The sequence below is a fragment of the Lynx rufus genome, unplaced genomic scaffold (assembly GCF_022079265.1).
Source record: "Lynx rufus isolate CCGP_SWC_20201006 ecotype Redwood Valley unplaced genomic scaffold, mLynRuf1.p SCAF_3, whole genome shotgun sequence".
Lineage (NCBI taxonomy): Eukaryota > Metazoa > Chordata > Mammalia > Carnivora > Felidae > Lynx > Lynx rufus.
The window spans coordinates 92201967-92214629 of NW_025814845.1; the positions used below are offsets into that span (position 1 = coordinate 92201967).

A 12663-nucleotide genomic window follows, 5' to 3' on the forward strand; every position below is an offset into this window, starting at 1 on the left:
AATGCATGATAGCCACTCGTTTAGGGGCCCACACAGTATCTAAGAGTTCAAGGATTTCCTTACCATACTTTATGGCTTTCCTCCTGAGTTTGTTAGACCCTTCTCTTTATATAAATCCCCGTGGTGAAGGCATACTTAGAGTCTGTGTATATACTAACACGTATCCCTGCCTCCAGGCAGGTTAGCGCAATGAGCTCTGCCTTCTGTGCCAAAGTCCCCTGACCTACGAATGACACGTTGACCATCTGCTGGTTAATGGGCGCCTCTAGATCAAAAGGGGTGTTGAGACGAAAGCCCTCACATAGTCTTCGTAGAACTGGCTTGGGCTCTCCTCGGGTCCATGGAGTACTTCAGATGTTTTGCTCATATTTATGGCCTTTCACCCCCCACTTTCTTCATGCCATTTAGAAGGGCTTCTTGATACCATTCAGTCCTTGTGAGACCTCTGTCTACACTTGAGTCATTTGGGTCCCATTTGGGGTCCTCCCCACGGAAGTGGGCCCGAGCATACACCTGAGTGTCTAGTGACCCAGTGGGGCATTCTCCTCTAACCATTTTAGGGCTGCCTGGGTAATTTGGCAACGTTCCTCCATGGCGAAGAGGGTCAGGAGGAGTTGGTGGCAATCCATCCAGGCAGGTTTTTGGGTTTCAATTATGGACTGCATTAGTTCAATCATAGTCTGGGGCTTCTCCGTATAGGAGGGAGTATGGTATTTCCAATTTAGGAGGTCTGTAGTGGTAAAGAGTTGGTGCACAAAAACATGCTGGCCTCCTCAGATCTGGCCTTCCTGATCATAATAGATGGATCCCCTAGTTTTCCCTCAGTGACATCTGTAGGGCTCCCCGGTGTTGTTTCAGGGAGGGACTGTCACCCTTGGCCTGATATTCTTATCGCCTTCCAGGGAGGGTGTATGGGGTTAGGACTGGTGATCTGGGAGAGCTGGCCACATCTGGAGAGGCCGGTGGTGCTAGAGGTGGGGAATGAGGCCTCAGGACTAGGGGCAGGCTCTGTTGGGGTTTCTGCAGCTGGGATGGCTGGAGGCACAGATGGCAGTGGGGCACATGGCAGTAGGGACCCTTCGGGCCCTCCCAACAGTATGGGCTTTTCAGTTTTGGGTTGGCATTTGGAGGAAGCCACAAGCCATCATAACTTTACAGCTCTCTTCAATACACACTTTTAGTCAAGGCGGCCGGTATAGGACTAGGTCTTGCCAACAGTCAATGTAAGGAAATTAGTCCGGGTGGCCTGGATCCTGCACAATGACTCTGAACACTCGGCCAATTAGTTCCTTCTCAAGTGAGCCCTTAGAGGGCCAGCCCACCCCAAACGATGGCCAATCAATTTCACAGAATGTCCAGAGCTTTCTGGGAGTTAATTTCACACCATAATTTCCTGAATATCCTTTTTGAAATTCCTCAACATACATTCTAGGGGAGTCAGTTTTCTCTTCTTTCTACCCATTTCATCCCCCTAACTGGCAACTTTCATGCACAAGAGAGGGCTAGGGGGAAGGGAGGGACAAATTTGGAGAGGATCCACACCAACTTTGTCCACTTTCGGCTGCTCTCCTCTCGGAGATATTTCAGGCACCTCTCTTAGCCTTGATGGGTTCAGTATCAAGCTCTGACCCAGATCAGACTCCCCAGGAAGTCTGACACCACCCTAAGCTGTATGAGGTCACCAAGGAACTGTGGATGGGGACTCAATACTCGCTTTGGCCCATTGGTCAGGTTGGAAACTTTCTGCTGTTTCTCATTCATACACAGTCACATAGTGACTGTGCCCAGCATCTTAGAGTTGGTTTTGTTCCTTATGGAAATATTCAGGCAGCTCTGGGAAGTGATCAGGCTCTCCTTCTATCTCTTAGGGGCAGGTATACCAAAATGAATCCAGGTTCTTACCAGTCTGATGGGCTGTGCTCCCTGAGCTGGTTCCTGGGCCTCGCTGGGTTCCTTTGTGTATCCGGGGCCCTTACCCCGGCATGACAGGAGGGGCTAGTCTCCTATGGATCAAGCGGTCCACTGGTGCCAGGCAAGGTCACCTCTCCTGGTGCCCCAAGCCCCGGTGACAAGGGAGGTGAAACGCTGTGTCTGCCTCCTGGGCAAGCCCCCACGTAATGTAGCAGTGAGTCACACACGGAGTGGGGACACCAAGGCTTTTCTTTCCAGGAAGCAGCTTTATTTGTGCCAGCACTGGATCATCAGGCTAGGATCCAAAAGGCTGAACCCCAAGCGCAGTGGTGGGGGTGGGTGCCTTTTGTACAAGTTTTGCTCCTTTGTCTCCCATATATGGTAACATGCAGTCTGCATGGGCGGTCTATGTTCCAGAGTCGTGAGGAATGTCGCCCTTGAGCACATAGGCAGGTTGTCTTCTCTCCTCTTGAGGTTCTAACCACATTCCTTATGGAGGGGCTCTACCACATTATAATGAGGTAAAGTCAGTTGTTTATCATTCTAGAAGTCACTCTGAGGCCTGTCTATGCAGGCACAAGTGGGGAGTTACACTCAAACTGGTCTGGGTGGTCTGGTGGCTAGAGGTCTCATCAGGGTAGTCCCATGGCTCAAGGAGTGGTTTCAGTTTCTAGTTGCCTGAGTTAAGAGATAAACTGGAAAGAAGAACTTAAAGAAGAATGTGGTAAAAAGATTGATGAGTACAAGCAAGTGGGCAGTGAAGGTCAGGTCTTAGGGTCTAGCTGGTGACGATAACAATTCCAGTGCAGAATAAGTCCAGTTGTTCTATGGGTAGGCCTTAAGCACTTGGAAAATATATCTCCAAACCAATAATCTCTAGTCCCACTTGGATAAAAATCCTGATATATGGAAAGCTTATAAACTTTAGGGACTACTCAGTCTTTTCCATTCAAATATATTACATAGGTTTGATTGTTTATAAATGTAGACTTTACCAAAATATTCCCTCTATGCTCTCTTTAGATTCATTCATTCATTCAACAATATTTATCAAGTAGGTACTATTTATCAGACCTGGGGCAGACAGAGTGTTAGGCAAATCACTGGATTAGATGTCTCAGAGGCCCTTTCAAACCTCTCAGGTGGAAACTTCAGATGGAGGCAGAGACAAAAACTGAGAAAAAGGAAAGGCAACTTCTTATAATAAGCATCTTAACATGTAAATATTTAATATTTAAATTTTCATTTTAAATATTAGTTGGCTAGGCCATCTAACAACTCCCAGTGATCAGCAGATTTGATTCTTACTTACTGAAGTAACAGATCCAACTTAAAAAACATTTATGTAATGGCTTATCTTACAGAGTAAAAGATTTCTTCCAGTAAACAACTTAGGCCAACTAATCAAATGTCATGCTGAAGTATATATAGAATAAAAGATTATCAGAAAAGTTACAGGCTCTAAAATATCAGGTTAATTATCTCCTTAAAAACTCCTACCCGAAGATCATACTGCTTGTCCTTCATTGTGTCAGAATGAGTTTACTATTTGTGAAGTGGTTTTTACATCTATTAAAATTAAGTACTTCCACTTCCCGTTACCAAAGGGACTGGGTGTTGAATAACTCAGAAAACAACTTTGGTCTGGTAAAGGGAGTGGAAAATAATTTTGGTTGAATCATTTGTGTTAGTTAATATAGTTATCATTTTTTGCATGCTGGTAGGACACGGGAGTCATAAAAGTGTCTTTATCAAGCTTTTGTTATATTGTTGATTAATTCGTTAAATTTTCTAGGAATAACGTATTTTGAAAGTACTTTAATTCTTATTATTTTATGCCAGTAAATATATAGAAACCATGACATGCGTGTATTGATGGTCAACTATATCAGCTGCTCAGAGTTAAATGTTGTTGAAAAACCAGGACCATGTTTTGCAAAGAAGAAAAATAAATATTATCTTATTTTTGAAACAGGTATAAAAGCTTGAAGGCTTCCCATAAGAGAATCATTAATATAAGCATTGACCAGTAACAGGAAATTTGCCATAGAGCATTTTGTAGATGTATTTGGTTCTCCTTATATGTGTTAAAAAAACAATATTCAACAGAGTAAATTTGAAAATACAATTAACTTTATTAAACAACGAGTGGATCAGGCAGCATCCTATCTAACAAGTAGAGGGGAGCTCCAAGGAGCGGTATAAAATGAAAGGTTTTAGGGGCGCCTGGGTGGCGCAGTCGGTTAAGCGTCCGACTTCAGCCGGGTCACGATCTCGCGGTCCGTGAGTTCGAGCCCCACGTCGGGCTCTGGGCTGATGGCTCAGGGCCTGGAGCCTGTTTCCGATTCTGTGTCTCCCTCTCTCTCTGCCCCTCCCCCGTTCATGCTCTGTCTCTCTCTGTCCCAAAAATAAATACACGTTGAAAAAAAAATTTAAAAAAAAAATAAAAAAAAAAAAAAAAATGAAAGGTTTTATAGGAAGGAGGGTTGGGCAAGAAAGTTATTAGCCAAAAAAAAAAAAAAAAAGTTCTAGGCAAGGTCACTTTCCTTTAGGGGGAGAACAGGGGTTTTTATCATGCAGATTACCTCATCTTCCTTTGGGGAATGGAGAGGGCCCATGTGACAGATTACCTCATGGGCACTGATCAGAAAATTCCTGATTGACTGTAAGTCATTTCTGGGGGAGGTCAGTATAATGTATGTAGATACCATATTTGGTAAAATTATCAATGAGTTTTTTCAATGTTATGGTGGGTAATTTTTTAGGAATTTAGATGTGAGTCAGATATTATAGCACTAATGATGGGGTTTGGGGGTGACAGTGGAGTTTGGAGCTTATGGCCAAGAAAGAATTCTTGAAGACATCTTTGGTGCAAAAAGGTGATTTTATTAAACCACGGGGACTGGACCTGTGGGCAGAAAGAGCTGCACTGTGGTTGTGAAGAGTGACTGATTATATACCTTCGGGTTAGGAGGGGGTTAGGGACAGTGTAAATCTCTAAGGAATTTTGGAAGCAAGGTTTCCAAGACCTTGAGGGGCTAGCTGTTAGGAAAATATCATTTATTACTGTTTAGTAAAACCTCATATGCCAACATACACTTGGGGGTTAAAGCTAAAGGAGGTTTGCAAAGGAATTTTTATGTGTTTAAGGAGACTCACAGGATCCTGGGGGGGGGGGGGGTCAGGATAATGTTAAGCTAAGATTCCCTTTTGCCCCTAGCAAGTGTCACTATCAAGGCAGCCAAGCTCCTTGAGGAAGGTCACTCTGCCTGTCTCAAGGACATGTCAATGGGCCGTAGGTACTAAGGAAATTTAAGTTTTAATTTGCCTTTGTTTCCCATATCACCATGACAAGCACTTAAACCCTCTTACATCTTGATGAGGGTGATATTAGGGCTCCAGAAACGGAGTCTATAGGTTTCTGGAGATTAGGTTATGGATAAGATTATCTTTTTCTTGAAGTTTACTAAGTTATCTGTAAACTGAAGAAGACTCCTGTTCTGCATGACTGTGATCTGTATCAGTCAACCATTTGCTTTCTTTTCCTTCTTTTGTTCTTAGGCAGCCTGGAGTGTCTGGGGAATATCACACATATCCCACCTGGGGGTGAGAGGGTGGAAGGGAGTGCTATTAGCCTGTACTTTGCCCTCAGCTTGTCTTATGCTCCCTCATCTCTATCAGAAGTTATAAAATAAATTTTAAATTCTTGGGAAAAAAAACTTACAGACAAATTAGTGACATAGTGCTAAGTGTCTTTTAAGTACAGTGTTGTTATTGCAAAGTTTTGTTAGCTTAGAAATTGTCCTATGGCTTTTGAATCACTTTTTATGAAAAAAAAGATTTCCTTCCCATTTGTTAAAAAGTAAGATTTATTTAAACTCTCTCAATGTTCTAGAAACTGGAAAGAATTTTATTTGTGACTGGTGCAATAAATGATACAGTTGTTCTTTTTTTTCTCTCATTAGAAAAGTATGTAGATATTTCTTAGTCAAAAGTTGTTGCGATAAAGTTGGCAAATCCACGGCTCTAATGAATATTTACTACTTTCCCTCTCTAAATCAAAAACACTGGAAATTAGTCTCTCTGAACTTAGTAGCTTCAAACTAATGCAAAAAGAAAAAGTACAATGAAGAAACCAGAGTCTGTCTAGTCTCTGGGTTAAATACTTGCATAAAAATCAGATACTACCCACAACTATTACTCAATTTCTGAGGACTGTTTGCTTCTCTTTTCAGAATGGACTCAACGCTCTCCATTTGGCTGCCAAGGAGGGCCATGTGGGCCTGGTTCAGGAGCTGCTGGGAAGAGGGTCCTCTGTGGATTCTGCCACTAAGGTAATGTTCATGCTAGTAGAATTTACTTCCTTGGACAAGAGGAAATGATTTAAAGTTATTTTGTCTGGTTATACATTGCAGACGTTTGCTGGAACACCAAGGTTCTTGACCATGAAGAACTGAAATTGGAACTCTTTCCACTAAACTTTGCAGAGTTTGAGTTGATTCTTTTAGAGACTTATCAAACATGAGACTGGAGAATTCTGCATACTTTGTTTCAAATGTTCTGTCTTTTTTTCTTTGATTCATGTAGACGCTAGATTAATATAATCATGTTATATTAATATAATCATGTTATATTAATCATGTTATATTAATATAATCATGTTATAAGCACCTATTTTCCTAAGGCTAATTCATTTTTTCAAAAGTATATTGATGTAGTAAACTTCTCAGTGGAAATGGACAGGTAATTTTCATGCTTTAATGAAGTTGTTATATCTTTTAATGTATTCATTTAACTTGGTAAGAGAATATTCGGAATCTCTTATACTGTAATGGAAAAGAGATTTTGGATCATGGATTGAATTACTGGGGAAAATTAGATTTTATCACTATAATGTGTGTTTGTAAAGCTATTGGACTCATTTTTAAAGAACTGTACAAGATGTTTGGTATACTAGAATCTATTTTTTTTATTGATAGTCCTTTTACTAAAATATTTTTTAACTTTGTCGTTGGGGAGTCATTTCAGAAACAACAGATTTAAGTATTTTATTTTATTTGAGGGAGAGAGAGAGTGGGGGAGAAGAAAAGAGGGAGAGGAAGAATCTTAATCAGACTCCACGTTCAGCTAGGAGCCTGATGTGGGGGATGAATCCCACGACCTTGGGATCATGACCTGAGCTGAAATCAAGAGTCGGATGCTCAACTGACCTAGCCATCCAGGCACCCCAGAAACAACGGATATATATATTTTTAAATATCATCACTGGTGACAAATCTTTGTCTTTAGAAGGTGAAATTTTAATTTGGAGAAAAACAGTAGTTAGTCAGAATCAAGCCTGTTGCCCAGAGCTGGAGTGTGATAATATGGTTATGAGAGATGCAGAGAGTCTAGGCTGTAGGCCCTCAGGCGACCAGCTGGGGCTTTAGTCTGATCAGGGTTGGACAAAAAGAGTGGTGGAATAAATTAGGAATATGGCCAGTTAACCTGGATTTCTAACACCTCATGCACACATGATTGTCAAAATATAGACTGGCCCGACACCTCACGAGAATTGTGAAGGATGGAAAAGGAAAGCACTATACAGGAGGCTCAGTGTTTTGATGGTAGACAATTTATCCCCTTCCAAGGTGGGCTACTATCTGGATTAGAATGACAAACTTTAACCACTTGAAGTTATCAATCAGCAAAATTGAAAATGCCTGTACATTCGATGTCTACAAAATTTGGAAACCTCTAATATTTTCTATTTTGTTTCTCCGAAACAGAAGGGGAACACTGCTCTTCACATTGCATCTTTGGCTGGACAAGCAGAAGTTGTCAAAGTTCTTGTTAAGGAAGGAGCCAATATTAATGCACAGTCTCAGGTACTGCATTCAGATTTTCTCTGGTGTGAATGAATTTAAATTAGAACAGCTTTGTGAAATTGATTTAATGGGTTGAGCCAGCTGTTGGATAGTTAAATTTGCTATAAATATTTCCGTTATTTATTTCAGCCACATTATTTTATGAACTCATGCTATGATATTTTTTTGATGTATTATGATCCCCCTTATCTTAATATAACTGAAAATTTGACAACTACACAGTCTGTCATTCTCTTTAAGTGCATTAAAAAAGCATATAAAGTGTTTTTTCCCAGAATGACAGTGACATCTGTGAAATATGAATAATTCATGCAAGTTCTATGTTGTGCTATAAAAGTAGTTTCTCTCCTGAAATTTTAAAAATTCTCAAAAGATTAGCATTCCAGTAGGAGATCTGCTATGAAGTGGGAATCACACTAATTACCTCACACCCCAAATGCGGACTTTACAAAACTCCTGAAGGAAACAAGAAAATTCGTGACCCACAGCCTTACAATGCATGTAATAACAATTATGTAGGCTAGAAAATGCGTGTTCTTAAAATGAAGTATTTTTTTAAATTAAAAGAGTAATCAAAATACATCATAAACTTGATGCCCATTTTCTGCGTGAAGAAATGTTGCTTTGCCCAAAGCTTCCCTTTTGGTATCTATTATGAATCTATGTAGAAATTGAGGGGTGTATCCTTTGAAGTCCATTTCTTCTCTCTCTCTTTTAAAGTTTTTAGCCTCTCTAGCATACCACAGGCCATGCCACGGGGACTATTAGCAAAATAAACCAGTTCCTGTCTATCTATTCTTTGGGATAATCTCACCGGCTTGCTTCTGAGGGGCCTTGTGTAGGAATATCTCTACCTATTTTGTTCATTCATTCGTTATGTTGACATGTCTCCAGTGGTATAAATAGCACTACAGGGCAAAAGTTAGAATCAGCCCTTTTTTCTTGGACTTTGATTAGAGGGAAGACTCTGTTGAAATTATGACAGGCAAGACGTTATTTATTTTCACCTCTATCATATCATACTGTTTTAAATAACCGCATTTTTCTTTTAAAGCACAATTTTTCTTTTGAAAGTCCAATACACATCTCTATTTTAACATTTATTGAGAATATTCCATATTATAACATCTTCATGACATGAAAAATTTTTTTAAATCGATACCATCTGTAAAGAATTCCCATATAGCGTATAAAGTATAATGGCATCTTGGGCTTAGAGACACAGGACTTGACAAAATCTACTGCTCTAAACTAAGGGATTAAAATCTTTTATTTATAGCAAGAGAACATCTTTTTGCTCCAGATCAAAGTTTCCAGACCTTAGCTGGCATCATAATCACCCACAGGGCTTGTTGAAACATGTGCTTCTGGGCCCAACCCCAGAGTTTCAGATTCATTTCTGGAGTGGGACCTGAGAATTTACATGTCTCACATAATGCTGAGGTTTTCCAGTTCAGGAACACTATGAAACCCACTGCTTTGGAGAATATAAGAGAAAACTGGGTTTAAGAACACTGCTATAGAGATTCACTAAGTACAGGTTTAATTATGTGCATAAATCAGTAGTTTGTATACTTAAGAAGCATGGAAATGAAAACCTGGTCAAGTTCAATTGCCCATAGGAGGTTTTTAATGGGAAGTTCACATGCCAACTGTTAGTGCTGTTAGTATCTATAAAAAGAGCTTGGTTACTGTGCTCAAAATGACTCGTTGAACGTTGTGATTTCATAAAAGTTGACAGGTAGCAAATACTGCAAGATAAGTGCTTGTCAAAAGTTGTATCAGTTATTACACTGTGATTACTGGAAATTTATATGCTTTGGAGGTTTTCAAGAATAAGCCAGAACCACTTAATCGGTAATTTGCTTTCAAGAGTCAATGAGCCCATTCTTTATAGTCATAATCATGCCAGATTATAACAGATCTTATAGAAAGATTTATATTATCATTAAAGTAATCTTTATTTGTATTGTATTTAATTAGCTCAATTTAGGATTCATATTGTAGGGAATCCTGACAACTAGCTTCAAACTGATTTTATATTATAAGAAAGTTTTGGAGTGAAAAAAATTAATAATTAAAATTTAGGATGCTTTTCTAGATGCCTAAGTGATTTGATAAGCCCTATGAGATTATTTACTATGTTGAATTTAGGTGGCCATCATTACCAAAGACAAAAATTACTATTACTTAAAATATTTTGTAATTTAATGATTAAGATTAAAATACAGGAATTTATATAAAACTATTTGATTTTTTTTTGTTCCTATGTGTGAACAAATCCTAAAGGCATGGTTTTAAGGGCCATTGGGAGAGGATATGAGTCCTTCATACGTGATTCTCATTAGTCTTGTCTTGATTAAGATACAGATTTTTTCCATGACAAGGGACCTAGATGGGTGGGTAGGACCATGCTCATGGTAGTTAGATAGTCCCTTCCTTTTGAGAACCAGAAAAGGGGCATAGGAATACGAAATGTGCAACATAAATTCTGAATTTTGTGCTCAAATTATACCTTCTCCCATATCTTTCTATGAACATAATGCAAGACAAATGCAGAATAGTCTGTTACTTTAGGAATGTTGATAGCTGCATAATACTTTGCTTTTGACAAACTTTTGAATTTTTTGGAAATGGACCACTAAGGTTATTGTCGAATTAAGAAAAGCCCCAAGGAATAAATGTTCAGTAAACATTTACGGAGCTCATAGGTCATGGAGAGGTATACACCTGTGGATTTTACTGCACTCTCTACATAAACTGTAAGATCCATGTGAAGCTTACCCTGACACGACACAGTGCCAATTTTGGTAGTGTCCTTAATTCATGAAGAATTCCAGAACACCAGCAGAAGCAATTTAAGAATTTTAAATGGAACTATGTGATCAGTATAATAACAATCCACTGATGTTTAAGTTTCTGTGCTCAGCAGTGGTAGCAGTGTGGTCTCTACTGAGACAGTTGTCCATCTAAAATCTCGATATGATTTTAAATATTGTTCAGACCTTGTAGCTCTCTGGCTTGGTTCTTTGCTCTCCTGGATTCGGTGGCACGGAGATCTCATCAAGGTCTCAGTGCAAGCTGTGTTGGTGGAATAATGGGGCCAAAAGTCAGGTTAGAGTGATTGGAGGAATGCTATTTGCCTTGAGGATGGTTGCTTACTTTCTGAAAACCTGGGCACTTTCTGACAGTCTTTACTCGGCACATGAACATCTTCTACCCAGTCCTACAAAGTAATGCTGGAATGCTTTCTGGATATTTGTACTGGCATTTATTGATCACTTTTATAACCTGTACAGCTATTAGATTCAAAGATATGACTTTTAAACCATTGTTCCAATTATATGTTGTACACGAAATTTTGAAAAAAAATAAAAAAATACTCTCAGAGTGATGAGCTCCTTTAAATTCTTATAACACTTTTGCCCATTAATATTTGCCTATCTCAGGTTTATTTTTTGTTATGTATATCTACAGTTTCTGCAAGGTGGTACATTTCTTGGGAGCAGATCATTTTTTTCTCACGTTCCTCTGCAGTTTTAGGATTTGGTGTAATACCTTGCACATATATGATTGGAGGCTAAACATACGCACATATATTCTTCCTGTATAAGAATTAGCTCCGTTGCATATTCCAATCATTCTTAACAATAGATGTTAATAATAGTACAAAAAATAATATTGACTGCCAGGAGCTATCTCTGATGCATTGTGTATATTTTCTCTTTTGATCTTCATTTACTCTGTCATCATCGATGACAAACTGAGATAAAGATGATTCATTTACTTACTCATAATCTTCATCCCCAGGCAAAACTGCTTCTTAGAACTCTCATAACAGTTAGACCTTCGCTACAGACCCAGGAAACAATTCCTAAAATTCTTTTTTCTTCTGTCCCAGACCCTATGAAGGTCTAAGTCAGCAGATTTTCCTGCAGCAGCATCCATGCAAAAGGTTTAAGGTGAAAACTTCTCCTGTAGTATTTTTTGTGAACTATAAATGCTAGAGCTCTGCAAAAATGTTCAAAACACGATGAGATTTTGCTGTTGCTGCCAAGAAAATCTGGCCTGCAAAATTTCCCTTCTTTAATTTTCTCCACAATAACATGTGACTTTTTGTTCCTCACACAAGAGTGTTTTTCCTTGCAATCTTAATTTTATTTTCTCATGTAAAGTTATTAAAATCCAAATGACCCTCATAATAAAATAAAGTTACTTTAAAAATATCTATTTGTTTTTTGTTTTTACAAAGCAAGCCGGTTTGTGTGATGCCTATTTGGCTACAATGAAAAAAAAAAAAAAACAAAACAAACAAGAGCACAGTGGATTCTGGTATAGGTAATATCTCTATACAGTAGGAGCTAAGTGAAATTGTGGAACATGGGCACAGTAAAACTTGTGGTCAACTGTAGCTTTCTGACTTTTACCTTATACAATGGAGACTGGGATGTTTGAATTCCCTGATAGTTACAGAGAGAAAAGAAAATGTGACTTCATTGGAAGAAAGGATGAGCCAGAAATTCCCACAAGTCTGTTTAAGGAGTAGGTGGAAGTGTGTGTCCAGGGAGCTAAGTGTGGGTTGGAGGAGAGTCCAGATGCCACAAAATTACAACCCCATAGTAGTATCTTACACTCAGCCTCTTAATTTTAATGTATAGTTTTATGTATTATTTAATCTCATTTTATCTTTACAATGATGTGAACTAGCAGTGATTACGCTCATTTGGTTATAAGGAAATTCGAGGCACAAGCAAGGAAATCTAAGGTCTCATAACATATTAGTGATTGAGTCACAAGCCCAGGGCCATTTGTCATGACACCTCCCTTCCAATAGTCCTCTACATAGTTCACTGTTTCCCTTAAGCTTTCTCTACAATCTGCCTCT

General features: G+C 39.1%; 1 protein-coding gene across 2 annotated transcripts in view; it reads left to right on the plus strand.

The window, feature by feature from the left end:
* ANK2 (ankyrin 2) overlaps positions 1-12663 on the plus strand; it is a 243421-nt gene that overhangs the window by 64179 nt on the left and 166579 nt on the right. For both annotated transcript variants that reach the window (XM_047090905.1, XM_047090906.1), the window contains exons 3-4: positions 6147-6245; positions 7680-7778. In XM_047090905.1, coding sequence (XP_046946861.1) covers positions 6147-6245; positions 7680-7778 — 198 coding nt within the window. The remainder of the gene's footprint in view (positions 1-6146; positions 6246-7679; positions 7779-12663) is intronic.